The sequence below is a fragment of the Schistocerca cancellata genome, chromosome 1, assembly GCF_023864275.1.
Source record: "Schistocerca cancellata isolate TAMUIC-IGC-003103 chromosome 1, iqSchCanc2.1, whole genome shotgun sequence".
NCBI lineage: Eukaryota > Metazoa > Arthropoda > Insecta > Orthoptera > Acrididae > Schistocerca > Schistocerca cancellata.
In genome coordinates this window covers 901,024,154-901,046,795 of record NC_064626.1, presented here as the reverse complement: position 1 = coordinate 901,046,795, position 22,642 = coordinate 901,024,154, and the positions used below count along the sequence as shown (strand labels likewise).

Sequence of the window (22,642 nt, the reverse complement as noted above, 5' to 3'; positions counted from 1 at the left end):
CTTCATTTTCTTACTCTCTCTCTGTCTTCTTGTTTTCTACTACTATTATCTTTCACCCTCTGATAACCAACTAAGTACTCTTTGGTGTCTTAGGATGTGCCCTGTAAATCTATTCCTTATTTTGGTCGAAAAGCTCTTTTCTCATCAACCTGATTCAGTTACTCTTCATCAGTTATCCAATATACCAATCAAAATTCTTCTGTAATGCCATATTCCAAAAGTTCCTATTCTTTTCTTCTCTGACCTGTTTACCACCCATATTTCACTGAGTTTATACTGTATTTCATATTCATATACAGGGTGTGGTAGAAAAACGGGTAGTTTTATTTAGTCTCTAAAAGTGGAATGGTACTGTTGCCAACACTGAATGTTTGCAATATGTTTCAGTTAGGTTCACTATTTGCTGAAATGGCATGCTGGAGCAAAAATGGCAAGTATGTTGCTGCTGCTAGACAGGAATACCATCATCATTTCGACCTAAGATGGAATGATCCTGTACCATCAGCATATGCAATCAGCTTATGAGTGAACAATTTTAAAGCAACATGAACTGCACTCAAGCTGAAATTGCCAGGAAGGTCCAGAAGTTGTCACTAACAGGAATGAATAGAGGAGGTGCAAAATGTTGCAACCTACAGTCCAAAGTGTTCTGCGAGACAAACTGCAGCAGTATTGTGATCATCCAGTCGTAGTGTGTACAGAAATGTGCAGAATCATTTAAAGTTGCAACCATACAAGATACAAGTTGTGCAAAAGTTAAATGAAAGTGATTACAAAAAGCGAAGACACTGTTGACTAAAATTAGAGACAATGAAGGCTTCTTAAATATGCTACAGATGTGTGACTAGGCACATTTACATCTCAATGGTTGTGCCAAAAAGAAATAACTGCCATTACTGGTGAGGATAATCCTCATGAACTCCATCAATGCCCCTTGCACGGGCAATCACAGTATGGTACATTGTCTCTTCAATGGGCATAATCTTCCTTTTCTTTTTTATGATGAACATGGAAGAGCAACAACAGCCACATCTCGGCAGTATGCTACCATGGCTGGAACGTTCCTCATCCCTGAACTTGGAACAGTTTCCTGCAAATGAGTACTGGTTTCAGCAAGATGGTGCTATATCTGGTTGTGCTCAAATTCCAATGGCAGCAGTGCACGGAGTGTATGGTAATCACACCATTTCAAGGAATGGGGACATTTGTGACCTCCCAGATCTCCCAACTTATTGGCTTCTGATTACTTCCTTCATGGGTTGCTGAATCTGAGTGTATGCTAGAAGTCTACACACAATAACAAAACTGAAGGACACAATTTGTGCAAAAATCATCAACTCTCCTACACAGATGCTTGAATGTGCCGTGAATGATTTAAATCGCAGACTGTCTGAGTGCGAGCATAACAATGGTGGACACCTAAAAAACATCATTTTCAAAACGTGAACATAGTGTGAAATGGCAGTACAGAATGATTTTGTTGTGGTGACTGAAAATGTTATAAAATATAATCTTTGAGCTGTTTCGCTATAACCAAATTTGCTCTTTTTTCCACCACACCCTATATTTATTTCTCTAAAAACAATCTTGCTACTGTCATTCTGTAGTCTATATCATCTTTATTTCTGTATGTTTTCTACTGCAGGAGGAGGACTTTGACGAAAAGCTTTAATATTTTACCAGTGTTTTTCATTGTGCTGTCAGAGCCTTCATGCCTCCTCTATATGGTAAGTAGCAATCTATCCTTTCCATATTGTTGTTATTTGGTAAAAAAAATTTGGTCCTCACGGATTTAATAGCTTCATTCGTCTGTTTTATGATGAGCTGTCTATTCCTTTCATTAATGGTCACAGCTACTGTGATATTTCAAGATTACCAACTACTGCAACAAATTTCAATAGTTTGCAATGAAACATAGAGGTTGCTATACATTTGCATTTGGTGTATGTTAGGCCACACATTACTGCATACAAAATGTACCTAACATATTGAATGAAAACAATTCAAAGCATGTAGCACACTGACTTAGCAAATGTCATGGTATAGTGGGGCACAGATGGTATAGGTGCATTATATGCATAATGCATGCCCCCGTGCCAGCTGCAGTTGTATAGGAGACTTTCTGAGAAGTGGCTGTGCAAGTGATTGGTGTAACATGCAACATTGCCATGAGCTGACAACTTTTGAATGGGTACAGTGGTCATGGTGGAGGAGTATGGTTTCACACATTCAACCGTGTCCATAGTGTATCATGAATGGTTGAATGTGGATGTCACTGTCCACAACAAATGAACTACCGGCCATCCAGTCACCCTTGACGACCATAACCAGCAATGTCTGAGATGGATCATTAATAGTGACAGAAGAGCAACAGTACAAAAATCACACCTCATTTCAACACAGGATATGCTAGACACATTTCCCAGTGGATAACCCACAGAAAAATGGGTTCCATGGCATATGGGAGCCAGCACTGCACACAGGTGCCACCGTTAACCTAACGTCATCAGGCGCAACGGCTTGCATTTGTCATCAATCACCAGGAATGGACACTGGGACAATGGCGTAATGTGATATGGTCAGACGAATCATGATTTCATCTGCATCATGCTATGGAAGGCACCATGTGTGGAACAAACCACATGAATCTATGGATCCCACCTGCCAAGAACGTGAGGTCCAGGGTGGTGGTCTGTCTGTTATGATCCAGGGTGCATTTCCTGGTGTGGAATGGGCCCCCTAGTTGTTCTAGAAGGGTCTCTGAATTGTCCATGATACGTTGAGCTGCTCAGGACCATCTCCACTCATTTCTGGCCTTCCAACACCCTGACAGTTCTGTGGCATTTCAAGATGTTAACAGGCCACCACATCGCTCCCATGTCACCCAGGAATGATTCCAGGAACGTGCAGGGGAGGTCCAAAGACTGAGATAACCACCCTGGAGCCCAGATTTCAGCCCCATCAAGCATATTTGAGATGCCATGGGTGCCATCGATCCTGCACCCGCAAACAGACCTGAATTGGCTGCCAGTCTGAAAACGATTTCATATTGGATGCCTTCTGAGGAGTACCAGTGACTTGTATACTTACTTCCATGGCATCTCACTGCAATCAGCAGGGCCAGAAGAGGACCCACGCGATATTAGGTGCCTATCCCATGACAGTTGCTAAGTCACTGTATACCATCTTTTAATTCCTATCCCTATACAGAGTGAAGGATTTTACTACTTCGTCTAAAATACCTGTTTACTCCTTGATGGGCAGTTGACAGGAATCTTCAAACTGAAATGTAATCATATTTCTCAGACCACCGAGATCAGAAATAAAATCATCTGCTCAGTTTGAGTTCCGTTCATTCAGTACTGAAAGCACACTGGGGTATAGCATCCCTCCAAAATTGCAACAGAAGTGGTGATTTATTATTTCCAGACTTCTTAGTCTTTTTTTCCCTCTCATTCAGAGAAATATCATCAGTGATGATTTTTTAATAATATGTAACCTCTCTCATTGTCAAGTTAAAATTTGCTTCTTTTTGCCAAAACACAGCAAAGTTTACAAAGCTACATTCCCTAACATTCTAATGCTGCTGAAATTGCAGGAGAATGCTGAAGCAGTGAATTATTAAACCAGCAACTGAGGGCAAGACAGGTCAATAGTATATGAAAAAACCCCTTCTTGGTATAAAAATAAAATTGCAATTTTTTCACTTATATTTTGCCAAACCCATACAAATTCTCATTTCACTAAATATTGATGGCCCTTAAAAATTACATTACTTCATCGAAAAAATATGTAGTTGCTTGAATATCATGGTAGATAAGTAACTTTTACACATTAACCATATGGAAAAAGGCACTCCTCTTTTTTATGTGATCATTTACCAAAATCTCGTTTCAGTACCTCAGACCGTTTATGGGAGACAAGGTATGTTACAATGAATCATAAGCTCATGCACACAACAAAGTGTGTTACATGCAATCCATTTTCTCGAGATTGGATATAGAAGTACTAGTATTCCAAGTTTAAAGAGTAACTCAATATGTCAACTTTATTTCGTACAAAGTAATGTATGACCTATTTTGTATCAAATGCAAATTCATAATGAACACTATTCTGCAAAGCAAACTTTTCTAATTTTTTGCAGCAGTTTACTCAATCTCGAAATACCACAATAACTATGATTACTAACATAATTATAGGCAGTTCATCAGGAAGCTGACAAATGAAGCTATGAGATGCAAGAGAATCAAACTTTTTTACCAAACAGTTTCTTAAAATCAGGCTCCGTCACATTCTGTTTCACCTCGTGAGTTAACCAGCTTTCTGACTTGTATTCAATAACATTAGAATCCAAACAAACAGTGCCAGAGTTATCCTGGAGGGAAGCCAGCTAGCAGACAATGGCGCCTACAAAGGAGCCATCGCGCAAGCCACCAAGTAAACTTACAGCAAATCTTACTCCATGTAAGATGGGCTTAAGTTCTCTATCAATTACATCGTAACCAACTTTTGCAATCATTTAAACATATTTTGTTTAATACAGTAACATACACATAATGCTCCAAAAAATGTGATCTGAAAACACTGAAATTTAGTGATATTACATCTTTTGTCAAATATTGTAAAAAAAAGGGGGGAGGGAGAGAGAGAGGGGGGGGGGACAAACAGTTATTAAAGAGTGAAGAGAAATTATTCTGCATTAAATATTTCCTAGTATTCATAATTATATTTTCATCCACAGTATTCTGGAGTACAACAGCAATTAATACAGTAGTAAAAGAACTAATATAGTACCAATTCTAAACTAATAAGAGAAAATCAATATTCTTGTTCATGTTCTAGAAATGTTACCTTGCAGGTGTATTTTCTGTTCCCACTTCTACTTTCTTCAAACTGCTATTACTCATAGCTTTGGAGAGAACCTCTTTCTTCTGCATACTTTGGACATGGCCATCAACTATATGTATTTTATGCTGTGTAGTTATGGTAGTAGTTGTTGTAACAACTTCACTTGTTGTAATTGTCACTTGTCTTTCATCACTCAGGGAATTCTGTCAACAACAAAAAATTTTTGAGTGCTGCCAGCAACAAAATAATAACTGCCATAAGAGTTGTGATCAATAAGATTACTAAAATAAGTTCAGTGACAAAAAGACCTTCAATAAAATACTAATAAAAGAGTTAATTTTTAAAAGAATTAATTAACTTCTATGAAAGTTAGGGGCCTGAAAGTGTAACAGCTGTTTTTGCCAAAATTCACATCAATTTTTGGTGAGATTTGCATATATTTTTGGTGAAATTTGCATATATGTGACAAAATTTGCATCTAATTTTTTTGCGAATGATTTCGACATACAAATTTAAAAAATGTTATGCAATTGCCTGAAGATGAAGACTAGCCCCTTCAAATAGACTGCTAGCAAAAGTGGTGATTCGGGGGAGCACCTCGACCAGAATATTTGCATTTGCAAAACCTTCAACAGTTCCGAAATGGTCTTTGCTTGTTTTCTTCTTCCGCCTCTATTTACACTTCGAGTTTTCTGAAATTCTTCAGACTTTCACAGCAATCCGTTTTCTTGGAGTGCTGCGAAGAATCAGTGTCATTCCTGCACAATATTCCAACAAGGTGACTTGTTATCTTCACCATCCTGAGACTGTTTATTGAGTGGAATAGGTCCACTTCATGGCTGGTTACAGGATTAATGTCTGCAGTCCATTCCTGCGAGCAGCAGCCATAGGTGTTCCCTCTCTGGTCCAGTGTGCCTGGGGTTCTTCCCCACGTCCACTCCCTCAGTTCTTCTTCTTCTCCTCCAGCTGCTGCCTCCGCTGTATTTTCAGCAACTCTATTGCAGGATCCCAAACACTACTGCGTTGGTATCCAGTGTTACAATTCACAAGGTTTTCAACCACCTTTACCTGACTCTCTTATAACACTGCCACAGTACTGGGTTCAAATGGCTCTGAGCACTATGGGACTTAACTTCTAAAGTCATCAATCCCCTAGAACTTAGAACTACTTAAACCTAACTAACCTAAGGACATCACACACACCCATGCCTGAGGCAGGATTCGAACCTGCAACCGTAGCGGTCGCGTGGTTCCAGACTGTAGCGCCTAGAACCACTCGGCCACCCTGGCCGGCACCAGTACTGGGGGAGGTGGTAGGGGGCAGGGGGAAAGGGGAAAGGGGGAAGGGGGGAGGGGGAGAGGGGGAAGCTGGTCTGTTTTAGAACCCTCATTTCATCATAGTTCATGGAATCGCTGAGTTCCAGAAAGTGCTTGGCAATGGCTGATTTAGTTGCCTGTCTTAGTCAGCTGTGCCTCTGATGTTCTTTGCATCTGATGTCCACTATCCTAGTTGTTTGGCAAGTGTACGACATGCCACATTGGGAAGGTATATTATAAATTCCGACTTTAATAGTCCCAGGTCACTTTTCACACTTCCCAGTAGTCCTTTTACATTGGTAGGTGGACAGTACATACACTTGATGTTATGTTTCCTAAGAATCTTGCTGATTTTTGCAGAAATAATTCAGCATCGAGTAGGTATGCCACGTTTGCCGCTTCTTGCTCTTGTTCTAGATTGTTTGACAGTGTGGGTGGTTGAAATGCCTTTTCAATCTGTTTGGGCACGTATCCATGCTTGCACAACACTGATCACAGATGCTCATTTCTGTCTTCAGAACTCCATTCCTCTGTGATGGGTGGTCGCAGCTGCTGGCTTGAATGTATAAATCAGGTGTGTAGATGTGTTATATACACTGTGGCCAAACAACAAATCTGCTCTCCTTCCAACAAGTACATCCAGAAATGGCAACTGGGCATGCTTTTTTCCAGTTATTAATGAAATTAATATTTGGGGTGGCTTACATTAAGATATGCCAGAAAACCATTGTGCCTCTCTCAACCGTGAGGCCAAATCAGAAAGGCATTATCCACACATCTGAAGAAGCATGTGGATTCGTATCTAGCTGCCTCTAATGCCTCGTCTTCAAGACTCTCCATGAACATATTGTCAACCACTGGAGACAGAGGTCCGTCCACAGCTACACCTTCTGTATGCTTGCATTATTGACCCCTGTATAGAAAATAAGTTGTGATCACTATATGCCTGAACAGAGAATCGTCAAATTTCTCTGCAATCATTTGCAATGAGTCCTTCAGTGGCACCCTAATGAACAGAGATGCAACATCAAAACTAACCATTATGTCAGATTCTGTGATATGTAGTTGCTCAAAATGTTGCAAGAAGTCCTTCGAGTTGCGGATGTGGTGAATACATTGCCCCACATATGGGAACAGCAATTTCTTGAACAACTTGATTGTTGGGTATGTTCATGCATCAATTTTCCTGATAGTAGGGTACAGTGGCATGCCATCTATGAGTACTTTTGGCAGCCCATATAGTCTAACGGTTTACATTAATGTACACAGACCCGTATATCTACAAGAAAAGCTAAGCTTTCACATATAATATTGGTCTCTAAGATTAACACGCTACAACAGAAGTTAAGCTTTCACATATAATATTGGTCTCTAAGATTAACACGCTACAACAGAAGTTAAGCTCTCACATGTAATATTTATCTTTTTTTGTGTGTGTTATACTTTAAGATACATCACACAACTGTGCCAGTAAATTTAAAATTATGACATAAATGTCTCGGCTCGAAATTCTTGTAAGTGGCTGGTTCTCAAACTGTTCAGTTTCGAATGCTCTGTGATTTAGATATCCATCCCACTTTCTCACACCTTGCGTAAAAAGAAATTTACTTTGAAAGTAACGCTTTTCTAACCACCGTTCACAGTACTATCCGGAGACTGTTAGAAATACGGTCGATTTACCAGTTACCAGAGAGCGCCAGAAAACAGGCATTATTGTGCATGTGCAACTGCAGTGGTGTAGGAAGCCCGCATGTTCGTGTGTATAAAGCACTATAGAGAGATTACATTGCACCGTAAAAGAAACAGGGCATCAGAGGATACTCCAAAGAGCATTGGAATTCCATGAACCATACTAAAATGCATAATTCGGCTTGAAGTGCAAATTGGCTTTATCCAGATTCACAATGAAGTAGGTCCCATCTGATATTAAGCTTTTCATTGTGGTTTTTGGGATGTAAATTTTCTTGGAGTACCAGTATTCTACGATCTCATTTTTGGTTCTTTATTATGGCATAATGCCATACATGGCAGAAGATGATAATGTGCACTTGAAATTGCACTTGAAATTCAGCGAACAGTTGCAACTACCTAATACTGTAGAATGAAACACTTTGTTTCAAATAAAATGATTGCATCAGCGGAAAGATTAATAAATCCAACTTTCTTTAGCAAACTTGCAAAAATAACTTCATTGTTCTGCAAGGCGATTAATGCTTGACTGCTACTAACTTGGAAATAAAATAAAAATCAGAAAACTGAAATTAATAATATATTTTTGCCCTCCGTAATTATGCGAATGTATTTTAATTCACTTGATAGCTCCCGGCCACAGAAATCCGTTTTGTTTTCATTTGACGTGGGAGCTGTACACGAAGAGAAGCAGCGAAATCACTTAACGTAAACACGGGTCACATGGAGACTAACCCCCACCCCACTACAACTCCGACAACTCTGTGAAAGCGCGAATCTGGCAGCTAATGGTGTGCGAGAAAAATTTTTCTCGTTTGCATCTGGCTGCTTGCTGCTACTACCGATACGGCTAACAGCCAAACTTCAAGCAGCGGGAAACGGGAGAAGCACTGCTTATACGCGAGTCAAATGCGCATGCACAACAGACCGCTGGCAACTGGACAAACAAACCTAACGTGAACAGTTGTGACGTCCTGCTCATAGCAAGCAGTTTATTATTACGAAGAATTACAGTCTGCGCCCTACAGCCTTTGACATATTTTTGCTATTTACAGACACTTGTGCATGCATGGTGTTTTGTTGTAAATTGCACATTTCCTTTGCCACTAAATATTTATTTTTTTCCTGTCATTTTATTTTATTGCTGCAGTATCATTCTCCAGTAGCAGGATACAATAACATTCTTTGCTAGAGAATCAATTCTGCAGTCAAAATTACAAAAATTTAACTGAAAGCTAAAACAATGAAAAATTCCCGGAATTCCGAAAAATTCCCGGGTTATTCCCGGTTTTCTCTCGGATGAAAAAATTCCCGGGTTTTTCCCGGATCGTATACACCCTGTTAATAGAACTCTGTGATGGACAAGGATTATTCTCTTCTCTCACTTCAGAATAAGAAAAGATAACAATCCACGTGTTCGATAAAGGTTACCATGCAACTACTTGCTGAGGTTATCAGCATTTTAAACAAGGAAGTCCTGGACTGACCTCCACCAGTATTTGACAAAACCAAGGTTCAAAACACCAATAGCCTAAAACGACCACATTAAAATATCTGTATTAAACTAAATTTGAACTTTAGCTAGTAGACTAACATACATAATTCTTTGTTCATTCTTTATCTTAAGACACTAGGTTCCATGGTCAAGTACCACATTCATTACGCAGCACAAATCTTACACAGACCATTCAACAACACATAACTGGTGAGAAACCAGAGCATCAAGTGCACTGATACATCATTGCAATTCTGATCTCTTTTTTTTCTGTTTTGCAGATATGTTCTCGATGCATTATTTTTCCAAAACAGTCTTCGCCAAATAATCTGTGATACAAGTAACCGAAAGTTGGTTAATTTTCAATATTTATATCCAGAAAATAAAGCTGTATCAAATTACCTCCAATACAATAGTTCACCTGTATACAATTTGCTATAAAATAGCATTTATTAGGTAATTTCACACTTTGAGGCACAATTTACATTTATATTTGCATTTATCACAAAATGTGCATTTTTCAGGTCCCTAATGATAGTGCTGCAAACTGATTAACTTATGACAACTGAACAATTCATATTATAATTTAGGCAACTTTAGCACATGCCTCTCAAAACTTGCATTGTGTACAAGTATTTTTCCTACTGATAATGTTATTGTTTCACCCAAAAATTAATGATCATTTAACTATGTTTAACATTGATAACTCTATTTTAATCTGTAATAGTAGTAGCAGTATTAGCTATAGTAGTAAACTGTACATAGACAAGTGTCTGAGTATATGCTTAGCGGAACATAATAGTCAAGTGAAAGGTGTGTTTTATATATCCTATAACATAATTACAACTATGAGACGAGATTTAACAAAGTCTAAAAACAAAAAGATACCAGTAAATGAGATGAGACACAAGACATTCTATTTCAGTAAATGTTTTGAAATTCAACATTCCTTTGTCTGTAACTTCACATAGTTTATCTCTGTAGACACCATCCAATACAGACAGTAGTCAGTGACCATGTCTGCTTAATGGTTGTGAGCATCAATGTCTAAACAAAATTTTCTGCACCAAGACATCATCCTAACTTCTCGGTAGATTGATCCACTGAATCTAGATTTGTGTTAGTACCAGTGACTGTCAGTGTTTTGAAATGGTTGGGTACTAGTTGCTACCAAAAGACTGAGAAACATGGGGTTGTCTTCCATCATCCCCTTAACCAGCTTCCAGCCATTAAGACTGAAGATTCACCAAGCCACTAGGCCAAGATAATTTGCAACTGTTTTTGCAGAGCACACCAAACAACTTTAGTAAATGTATATCCATCTACAGCACCACATGTGAACTCAACATATCTATAGCATTGAATATTTAATCTGAGCCCTGAATCATCTACATGTAACAACTATGCACTGAGGGATGACTGTCAGGACAGCATAACTGAACATATCTTTCAGAGTTTTTCTTTACTTTGACACTTCTGCTCTATCACACTGCTACATTTCAAAATGTATAGTTTCACAATACTTCCAGACTAAGGTGCTTAAACAAAGGCAGGGGAAGAAATCAGCGATGTTCTTTTTATGGTAACCATCCCAGCATTTATCAGTAGAGTTAGCAAAATATAAGTCTGGATTGCCAGACAAGAATGTAAGCTCTACTACACCCTAATGTGACTCCATTACCTCACTTGGTACACTAGAGGACGTGCTGTATGATGATATATTAGTTATTGTTTTACCTGGAGGCACAGATTCTTTCTGAATTACACCACTACTATCGAAAACAGTCATTGTCGTCATCGTCATCATCATCATCATCATCATCTCCATCTTTCCTTTTCTTCCTTGAGAACCCTTAATCACCAAGTCTCGTCAATAAATATTTTGTTGAAAAGAGTCAATCATGAATAAATCTTGAAAAGATTCGACTTTAGTCATTTATTTGCTCCTGCAGAACATCTTGTGGTGCAAAACCTTGCGTACAGCTTCTACTGGTGCCAGCCTTTACGAAATATCTGTGAAACCAGCCGTTTGGTGATCAGCATTTATTTTACCATCCCTGACATCACGGCCCAACCCTGTAGAACCAGTTAAACAATATTTTTGCGGTGTAAAAATTTGTCCAAGTTGTTCTCAGTTGATTGCTTTGTTTGCCCCCCTTCAACATCTCTCTTCTTTTATGAAAAGCTCCTGGTTCATATTCTAAGTTGGGCACACATCAAGCATCAACACCTCTTAATTACGGCTTAACTGGTAGCTCTCAACATGCTAGTTTGAAAAGGTTCAAACTAATTAAACTGAACAAATGTCTTACAATGAGATTAACAGGAATGTTGTACACAAATCAGTCTGCTACAAATATGACAAACTGTTTATGACAAAAAGTTTTATATGCTGTAAATAATCTGCATCATACATTACCTTATCTTTCTGGTGTCTGGTATCATCATTCTCATGTTCTCTATTATCATCAGTGGCAACTTTTGCATCTGAACTGGTAGAAATTTCAACTTCCGTACAACTTTCAGGTGTAGTAGTTGAAATTTCCACTTCTGCATATGGTGTTGATGTTATTGGAGATACAACTACTTCACTGCACATTGCAGGCCCTTCTGTAAGTTCTACTGTCTCTTCGTAAACATTACTATCACTTACAATCTCCTTTTTACACTCCTCTGCCATTTCTGTTTTCACATTAGGTATTTCATCGCATTTCTCTTGTTTCACTTCTCTGCTGGACCTTATGTTGCTGTTATGTGAAATTACAGGAGTGGCAACTTTGGCTTCATCTTCACAGCTTGCATCAACAGGTACAGCAGATTCCAGATCCCTCTTAATGGCATCCATATTTTCTTCACTTGATGCTGCTAAAAAAGAAATTTATTTCTGTCAGTAAAACACAATTACTAGAAAAATAATCCAACTTCATTAAATGATAGCCGTTTGTTAAGTATTGAAGTTTCACATATAACATTACAATGTAGACTTTTTAAGTTAGCTGAAAATGGGTCTCATACTTGCCACATTACGGGCAACTGAATCAAATTTTCATGCCTATCCTCTAAAAAGCTCCCACTGTTTGCTTTTATAAGTGTACTAGTTTGACAGTTCTTACTGGGCCTCACAAACAAATGATGCATGCCATGTATGGCACATTCCCATTCTATAAAACATCAACATATCCACTTTCTGCATTTCAATCATGCTTGGAGCTGTGTATTCAAGTGTTATTCGTGTAGAGTTCATTGTTACATATTTTGGCCGAATGGTCCGACCTGTCATGTAGAAATAGTTTGACATTTTCCTCACTAAAGCTGTCCTCACAAGGGACATGTTTCTCACCACAAAGCACATTAGATATCATGCCCATAGCAGTTGGTGCATGCCCTGAAATGACCTGCCCATTGATCATGCCCATAGCAGTTGGTGCATGCCCTGAAATGACCTGCCCATTGATCATACTCATCATGATTCACGACTGCAATGCTCTCAAGCAATTATCAAAGCATGCAGAAAGTTGCACAGCAAATTCTGGACACAATGATGGCTTGAACAGTGACTAGCTGGAAGAGGAACACTACATGATGTTTTATAACAATATGAGATACATACTAGAATGAGTTATTCATTAACTCAATTGAATCTGCATCTAATTTTCGTTTTTAAACTGAACAAAGTTAATGCATAGCGTCTAATGTCAGTCCAAGCATAATACCCATATTCTCAATGCTCTACTGACTCCAGTGACTCTGAAATAGCACACTTCATATAGGTTTCAAAATCGGATTCATTTCATAATTTCATTTAGATAGAGGAAGTTGTTGTTGTTTTTTTTTAAGCTGCTCACCATCACTGAGAAATATATTTACTAGCAAGATGCAAACATGAGGCAGTCCATGAACCCAATAGATAAGTATACAGTGGAACTTCAATCTTACATTCTCCGATTTTAAGTTTCTTGTGATTCTACACCATAAATTCATAACCCATGTGAGAAACCCATGATATGGATGCTAAAAATTCCCAGATTTCACATTTCTTCCTAGTAAAGTTTACCTCCACTCTAAGTTCTTACTCAACGTCTCACTTGACTTCGTCCCATTTTCTTCCTACTGACATTTGATGTGACTGAATGATAGACACAAAAGACAGATGGTTCACACCACGGGTGGTGGCGGAGCTAAATGAATATTTTAGGTCATCGTGTAGGTGGAAGATGTGAGAGAGGAAATGCTGACTTAATCCACAATTGGTGTTGCCAACACAACTTGCAACATTTAGCTTCACTGTGCAATTACGACACAACTACTGCTAAGTTGCAGCGGTAATGGAAAAACAAGACAGTCCACACAAAATGTTCTGGACTGAGTCAATACGTGATGAAGGGTCCCAGCCACCACCTTTTCTTGTGCCACTTTTAACTCAGTCTCATCTTTTTGCCTATATTTTCGATGTACTGTATTTAGCAACAATATGAATCATCAACCTCTTAAATTCAAACACTGGGCCTCGAAGAATACGCTCAATCATAATCTAGGAAATGTCATCCATTTCTGGCTACTGAACTCAATAGCCAGCGCACTCACCAACCGACACTAACGCCTGTAAAATGAGCTCACCTACAGGATGTGTGGAGAGGGGGAGTCACCCTTCAGCGAAGGGAGTGATGGTAGGGGTGAAGGCATTTTGATGGTGTGCTGAAAAAACACTTTTCGTGCAGAAGACATGCTGTATAAGAGATTTCACGAGGAAACAGAACAAGGGTTTTGCGATAACACATTTTAAAGAATTTCTTGTTCAAATCTGACATTATACAGTTGAAATAACTAAATACACAACACATGTATATACTTTGCACCCCACACACCACACACTATAGATCATAAGGACTGGCGGCAGTGATAGAGAGCACAAAGCAGAACTGTAACACCTTTCTTTCAAATGTACATTTTACACAGTGTACTGAGCAGATTTCTAATAAGCTTGTAATTTAAGTTGGGCAACTAAAATCATTTTTTCATACATCTGTTTCTCTCATCAAGCCTAAAATAACACTTCGAGGGTGGTGAGCAAATGAAGCACGGCTCATAAGAAAAGCATTAAACAGTAACAGCAATGGTGACAGAAGTATGTCATTAAGCAGATGTCCACATTTTTGCTTATAGGTTAACCACTTAGCTGCTGTGATATTTCTGGTTTAATTCAACATGTTCATCAACTTTTGCTTTTTTCTGGGCGATCACAAAGGATGATCTCTCAAAAATGCATGTTTTTAATGTTTAATTTGTGATCATAGCATGTCGGAAACCAGCTCAATTGCCTTAAACCCAGATATCTATTTCAATTTTTTGATGAGTTTTTACTTGCTGTTACACACCTGTGACTTTTTAAGAACTGATGAAATTCATTACCATAAATTATCATACAAGAGTTGGAACTTAAATAGTGGCAACTATTTATTCACAACCGATACAAAAGAGTTACATGTTTTCACCTGTTCCTATCCTTCAAAGTAGTCATCAGCGTTGTGTAGAACCCGTTGCCAGTGATGTGGAAGGCGCAGTATACCGTTAACAGAGCCTGTTCTGTTGATGGTGTAAATGGAGCAGTCTACTGCCTGTTGAATCTCAGGAACAGTTCTGAATCGAATGCCATGAAGTGTTTCCTTCATCTTTGGAATCAAATCAAAGTCACAAGGACTTAAGTCTGGGGAGTATGGTGGATGGTACAGTACTTGCCAGTCTCATCGACCAAACAGAGCAGCCACAGCTTGTGCTGTATGTGCCCATGCATCGTTGGGCAAAATGATGAGGGGGTTGCGAAGACAGTGTCGCCGCTTCTTTCACAAAGCTGGTCGCAGGTGAAACTCCAAAAACAAACACTAATACTGTGCATTGACAGTATGCCATGGGGGTGCGTAATGCGTCAGGATAACACCATCACAGTCGTACAAGAGAATCACCATAACTTCAGACAGCTCCATTCGCACTATCAACAGAACAGGCTCTGCTAACGGTATACTACGCTTTTCACGGCATTGGCAATGGGTTCTACACAACGCTGATGACTACTTCGAAGAACAGTAACAGGTGCAAACGTGTAACTCTTTTGTATCGGTTGTGAATAAATAGTTGCCACTAAGTTCCAGCCCTCGTATAAACATTTTATTGTACATTTAATTTCCTCCAGTTAGATAGATTTTATACAATGTATTAAAGATGATTGCAATTTTTAATGATATATGCCAATTACATGTTTTTTTTTTTTTTTTAGTAACATTTTCCTTGATTCTGCATTTTACTCAATTTTGTGTTTTTTAAGTCTGAACCACACAAAAATGTAAGATGGGGTTTCAACATATATAATTTACAGTAAGTTTCATAATAGCAAAAAATGCCAGTGTGTAACTTATGTTTACTTAAAGACGTTAAGATTACTGGCCACTGGGAAAACATTACAGTTATGGGTTTTTTGCAGCAAATACATTATTTCATATAAATAACATTGACTATTGCAGATAATACTTTTATTAAATTAATAGAAAGACACAGAATCATTTAGAAGGATGGAGTGGGGAGTGGATTATTGGAAGTAGCTAGATGCAAACCTGTTACCTTTCCCTTTATAGTTCATGATGCGATCAACTACGCTACAGTTTCAATATCACTGCAGCACCTCACTGTATGTATACATCGTGGAACAACTATATCTAAAAATGCAATTATTTGATATTTAACTATGACAAATTGTACCTAAAACAATGCACTTTTGATAGATCATTGTTGTGCCGTTGCACTAAAACTGTATACTTTCATAACACAATTAATGGCACTAAAAGCATCAAATACAGGAAGCCTGTAACTGCTATATGTAGTTTCCTGTCATAACGAATTGCATCTAAAATGATACATTTTCAAGAGTCCTCACTGCACTGATGCTTTGTAATGACTTATATTCACAGTCATTATGGAGTTTAACCCCATCCACATACGGTTGCACGTTCTGTGGGAGGAAGGCTTTCACAATGTAGTGAGGAACATGAAATTCCACACTGTGACATTTCTGGCTCCTTGTCAATGTACATTTTCGTATCCTGCGAGAGGACAGCTTGATAGTCAAATTTACAAAAGCACTACACACAAAATTTCAGCTGCTAATACAAACTGCGTGTCACACAATAAAAGGAACAAATTACAGTATTTTGATATCCTGTTGCAGATGGAACTGTTTGATGTATAGCTCTCCTGTACCTAGTTCCATTGGTTTATAACATGAATCTTTGAAACTGACAATTGAAAACAATTTTTAAAAAACCCTAACTTTGTACTGAAGGAAAGCTTTTTTTCCCTATAGCATTACTTCCAAATTGCATAGAACTACATAAAATAAATACTAGATTTTCAACATGTCAAGATTTTTTCCATTTAACACCCACAAATATTTGAAATAATGATATTGTGTTGTAAGAACACACTTTTCTTTTTGTGGAGGATGTGCAAAATTCAGTTAAAATCTGTGTATACTTTAACTCAGTATATAGCGATATTTTCTCCATGCACGAGAAACTACAAAAAATAAAAATAAAAAACTGGTCAAGTGTAAGTAGGACTCACACTCTGTGGGAACTTAACTGTGTAATGTAGATAGTTCATCTATAGATTTTATGAGTCATCTTGTGAAAATCAAAATATGTAATATTAATGACTGTATCTTTTGACCGCATTGACTCAGAAGTTTAAATTTTTTACACTGCCATGGGAAATTGACTTTGGTATTTGAGATAAATTTAAACTTGATGCCTCTACCCATTCCTGAGAAAGTAGGGTCTTAAAAGATGGACAGACTGATGGACAACAAAGTGATCCTGTGAGGGTTTCATTTTAACCAATTGAGTAACGGAACCTAATAGTTGCAGTTCCCCCTCCCCCACCTCATGTAAACTCTATCACAATGGGCACTGCTGAGCAAGCAATGCAAGTGCCTTCTGTCAGTGACATAGCTCTTTGGAAACATTTAACTCTTTAGTGCACAGGGATACAAGAAATTTTGAGCCTTATTGCACAAGACTTATTTGTTGAATAATTTTATAAAAAAATAGTAATATGTTATACAACTATGTTACAATAAGACACGAGTACAAATTACGATTTTTTTCTTGAAAATTGTTATTTGAAAACACTGGTGGCACATTATGTGTGCCACCACTCTTCACGTTACATGGTAGTATTGGATGCAGAAACAGATGAACCTGCTACATGTAACACATCAAGCAGCATACTAGTCTTGGAAGTAAGACTTGTTTTTTACCTAAGCAGAGAGGTACCTAGCACATGGAACACATCCATTTGATTCTTATCTGATTTTCCTTGGTGCTGCAATTTGCACAACTTCGTCACATAATTCTTTGTGGCTGGTGTGCTGTTATTTCTGTTCACGCTTTAAGGCACACAAAGGTTCTTTTTGCTGCCCAAAGACTGGACAGTTGCACATGTCACGCCAATATTCAAGAAAGGTAGTAGGAGTAATCCACTTAATTACAGGCCCATATCATTAACATCAATATGCAGCAGGATTCTGGAACATATATTGTGTTCGGACATTACGAATTACCTCGAAGAAAACGATCTATTGACACACAGTCAACATGGGTTTAGAAAACATCGTTCTGGTGAAACACAACTAGCTCTTTATTTGGATGAAGTGTTGAGTGCTATTGACAAGGGATTTCACATAGATTCCATATTTCTGGATGGGATTTCCGGAAGACTTCTGACACAGTACCACACACACACCTTGTAGTGAAATTGTGTGCTTATGGAATTTCGTCTAAGTTATGTGACTGCATCAGTGATATCCTGTCAGAGAGGTCACAGTTCATAGTAATTGATGGAATGTAATCGAGTAAAACAGAAATGATTTCTGATGTTCCCCAAGGTAGTGCTAGAGGTCCTTTGCTGTTCCTTATCTATACAAAATGATTTGGGAGACAATCTGAGCAGCCGTCTTAGGTTGTCTGCAGATGACGCTGTCGTTTATTGACTAATAAAGTCATCAGAAGATCAAAACAAATTGCAAAAAGATTTAGAAAAGATAGCTGAATGGTGTGAAAATTGGCAGTTGACCCTAAATAACGAACAGTGTGAGGTCATCCACATGAGTGCTAAGGGGAATTTGTGAAACTTAGGTACACGATAAATCAATCTAATCTAGAGGCCGTAAATTCAACTAAATACCTAGGAATTACAATTACAAACAACTTAAATTGGAAGGAAAACATAGAAAATGTTGCAGGGAAAGCTAACCAAAGACTGCATTTTATTGGCAGGACACTTAGAAAATGTAACAGATCTACTAAGGAGACTGCTACAGTACACTCTTTTAGAATACTGCCACGCAGTGTGGGATCCTGACCAGAAAGGACTGACGGAGTACGTCGAAAAAGTTCAAAGAAGGGCAGCACATTTTGTATTATCACAAAGCATGGGAGAGAGCACCACTGAATGATACAGGATTTAAGCTGGACATCATTAAAAGAAAGGCATTTTTTGTTGCGACAGAATCTTCTCATGAAATTCCGATCACCAACTTTCTCCTCCGAATGCGAAAATGGTTTGTTGACACCGACCTACATAGGGAGAAATGATCACCACAATAAAATAAGGGAAATCAGAACTCATAGGGAAAGATGTAGGTGTTCGTTCTTTCCGTGCGCTATACGAGATTGGAATAATAGAGAATTGTGAAGGTGGTTTGATGAACCCTCTGCCAGGCACTTAAATGTGATTTGCAGAGTATCCATGTAGATGTAGGTATAGATGTAGATGTACTCTGTATTGGATTGCACAGGTGTCTGCCTTTATTTCTTGAAGATTAGTGCACTGCTCACAAGACTTCTGGACACCTCTATCCAAAAATTCATCTTTGTCACTGTTGCAAGCTTCAGTTCCTAGTGAAGCACAAAGGCATTCATGATACTTGCATCAATAAGTACCAAAAGATACGAGGCCACCATTTCTGACACTTATTGTCAGTTTCATACTGTTGATTTCCTTTGATATAATTTATACACATATTTCCATTGCAATCAACCACCAGTAGAGGGTCATAGTTCCAACCTTTTCTTTCCAAAATACTTCTACTGTAATTCTCCAGTCATGAAAGCTTGACAACAAATGCATATTTCTTTTGTTCTTCCATTTTACAGAACGACCCAGTGTCACCTGTACCCCGGTCACATTCACCATGTTTCCTTTCCAGATTCTCTAGCAATTGTGCACTGATAAAACAACTCTCAAAGAAAACTCTCATTTTTTCCCTTCAAGACCAGTTAGCAGCTATTTTACCACAATCCACCGATGACATTTTTTTGTTGTGTTATCTATTTTACACATACAAATGTCAAATTTCAGCATGTAACCAGACTTGTCTGCTAACATCCACCAGACTTGTCTGCTAACATCCATACTCTATAGCCTCTTTTGACTAAGTACTGTTCTAAGGATGACACATCTTTGAATTTGATCATTAAATCATCTGCTCCTACAACATCACTTGGATGATAGGTACTTCTGAAACTGTCAGCCACGACAGAAAAAGTGGTTGTAACTTCAAAAGCTTATCATAACTCTGCTCATCCTGCTTTGGCATGCAGCTGTTGTCATTTAGATGCAAATTAGACAAAAGCCACCCCAAACAATTAATGGCCATCACTGAACTACTCTAAGTATCATGAAGATCAGGCACTGACGTCCAGTAATCCCTCTACCTGCACGTGGGTTTATGCCCATAGGATGTTTATTCCTAAAATGTTTCCATCTCCCCACATGTCATGGGTCTGTAAGATATCCCTGTTCAGCATAAACATTAGTCTACATAACAATCCAATAAATTAAATCATCAGTTATCAACAATTTGAACAAATTGCATGGAGTGGAATCCTCTAAGTCTCTAATACATGCAGCAGGACGAATTACTGAGGAATAATACGGAGGTTGTTCAGGTCTTTCTGTTTTCACCCCACATGTGTGGTCATTTATGTGGTATCACATTTGTGGGAGTTACATTCCCATCATCTGCATTAAGTACTAGTACTTATTATGGGTCAACAGTTGAACTAGATGTGTTTCCACCTGTAAAGTGAAATGGAAGATGGTGTTTCGAATTACATATACGAAGTTCATTTACCCTCTCATGCAATTTTATTACCCAAACAATGCCTGACTTATTCATGAAATAGTCATCACCTGTACAACATATCTAAGAACTGTGAATTCTATAGTGGTTCTGAATGTATGTAAGTCATTATTTTACATGTAATAAAGAGTTGAATAATAATTAGCAACACTGCACACACCATTGGAAATAACAATTGCCACAAGCGGATTATATACAGTAATGTTATTTCTGACATCTCTTGGTCACAGTGGGTACTACCACTTTATGTACAATGGGTAGTTCAGCAAACATACCTTCATTCTGGATGAGTCAGGACTCCACAATTAAGTTGTAAATTTTTTGTACCACCATGAATTTAAGCAAGGTGGAATGGTGTTACACATGTTGTACCACCTACCCTGAAAGAGTTAAGCTATGGCTGAAGTGGAGTATGTATGTGACAACAACAGACTGAATTTAAGTGTTAGTTTGATTTTGCAGAAACTGAGAATTGAGTAACATCTCATAGCTATAGTGATGTGACAAGTAGTTATGTATGTGAAAACATATCACAGTGCTGAGACATTAACAATTCCAAAGCTAGGTTTGTGTGTATGTCTACAATTTATTTCAATTATCTCAAACAGAAATTATCCAAACAGCATACTGAATGTGTCATTGTAGCCAACATAGACACAAAGCCCACACCCACCACAACAGTACAAGTTTAAATGCCAATAGCTCCACAGATGAAGAGATTGAAGAAATGTATGACAAAATAAATTATTCGATAGTTAAGGGAGACAAAAATTTAATAGTCATGGGGGCTGGAATTCAATAGTAGGTAAAGGACGAGAAGGAAAAATAGTAGGTGAATACAGACTGTGGGAAAGGAATGAAAGGGGAAGCTGCCCGGTAGAATTTTGCACTGAGCATAATTTAATAATAGCTAACATTTGGTTTGAGAATAATGAGAGAAGGCTGTATATGTGGAAGAGACCTGCAGACACCAGAAGGTTTCAGACTGGTTATATAATGATAACACAGATATTTCAGAACCAAATTTTAAATTGCAAGACATTTCTAGGGGCTGATGGGAATCAGACCACAAATTATTGGTTACGAATTGTAGATTAAGACTGAAGAAACTGCAAAAAGATTGGAATTTAAGATGAGACCTCAATAAATTGATAGAACCAGAGGTTGTAGAGTTTCAGAGGGAGTATTAGGAAACGATTGACAAGAACAGGGGAAAGGGCTACAGTAGAAGAAGAATGGGTAGCTATGAGTGATGAAATAGTGAAGGCAGCAGAAAATCAAGTAAGTAAAAGGATGATGGCTAGTAGAAATTCTTGGTTAACACAAGATATATTGAATTTCATTGATGAAAGGAGAAAATATAAAAATGAAATAAATGAAGCAGGCGAAAGGGAATACAAACGTCTAAGATCAATAGGAAGAGCAAAATGGCAAAGCATGAATGGCTTGAGGTAAAATATATGCATGTAGAAGCATATATCACTACGGAGAAATTAGAGAGATCATTGAAGCAAAGAAAACCACCTGTATGAGTATCAAGAGCTCAGATGGAAAACAAGTACTAAGCAAAGAAGGAAAGCAGAAATGTGGAAGGAGTATACAGAGGGCCTATACACCAGAGATATACTTAAGAGATATATTATGGTAATGGAGGATGACGTAGAAGAAGATGAGATGGGAGATACAATACTTTGTGAAGAATTTGACAGAGCACTGAAAGACTTAAGTCAAAACAAGGCCCTGGGAGTACACAGCATTCCCTCAGAACTACTGATAGCCTTGTGAGATCCAGCCATGACAAAGCTCTTCCAGCTGGTCAGCAAGATGTATGAGAACATCAAATACCCTAAGGCTTCAAGAAGAATATAATAATACCTATTCCAAAGAAAGCAGGTGCTGCCAGGTGTGAAAATTGCCGAACTATCAGTTTAATAAGTCATAGCTGCAAAATATTAACATGAATTATTTACAGAAAAAATGGAAAAACAGGCAAAAGCTGACCTCGAGGAAGATCAGTTGGATTCCAGAGAAATATAGGAACAAGCAAGGCAATACTGACCCTACGACTTCTAACAGAACATGGGTTAAGGAAAAGCAAACCT

The 22,642-nt window shown here is 38.2% G+C and overlaps 1 protein-coding gene across 1 annotated transcript in view; it reads right to left on the bottom strand.

Moving 5' to 3' along the window:
• The window catches only part of LOC126190882 (nucleosome-remodeling factor subunit NURF301), a 289,288-nt gene that overhangs the window by 149,675 nt on the left and 116,971 nt on the right, over positions 1 to 22,642 (bottom strand). Inside the window, exons 16-17 of the mRNA XM_049931491.1 lie at positions 11,769 to 12,214; positions 4,852 to 5,051 (exon numbers count right to left, since the gene is read on the bottom strand). Coding sequence (XP_049787448.1) covers positions 4,852 to 5,051; positions 11,769 to 12,214 — 646 coding nt within the window. The remainder of the gene's footprint in view (positions 1 to 4,851; positions 5,052 to 11,768; positions 12,215 to 22,642) is intronic.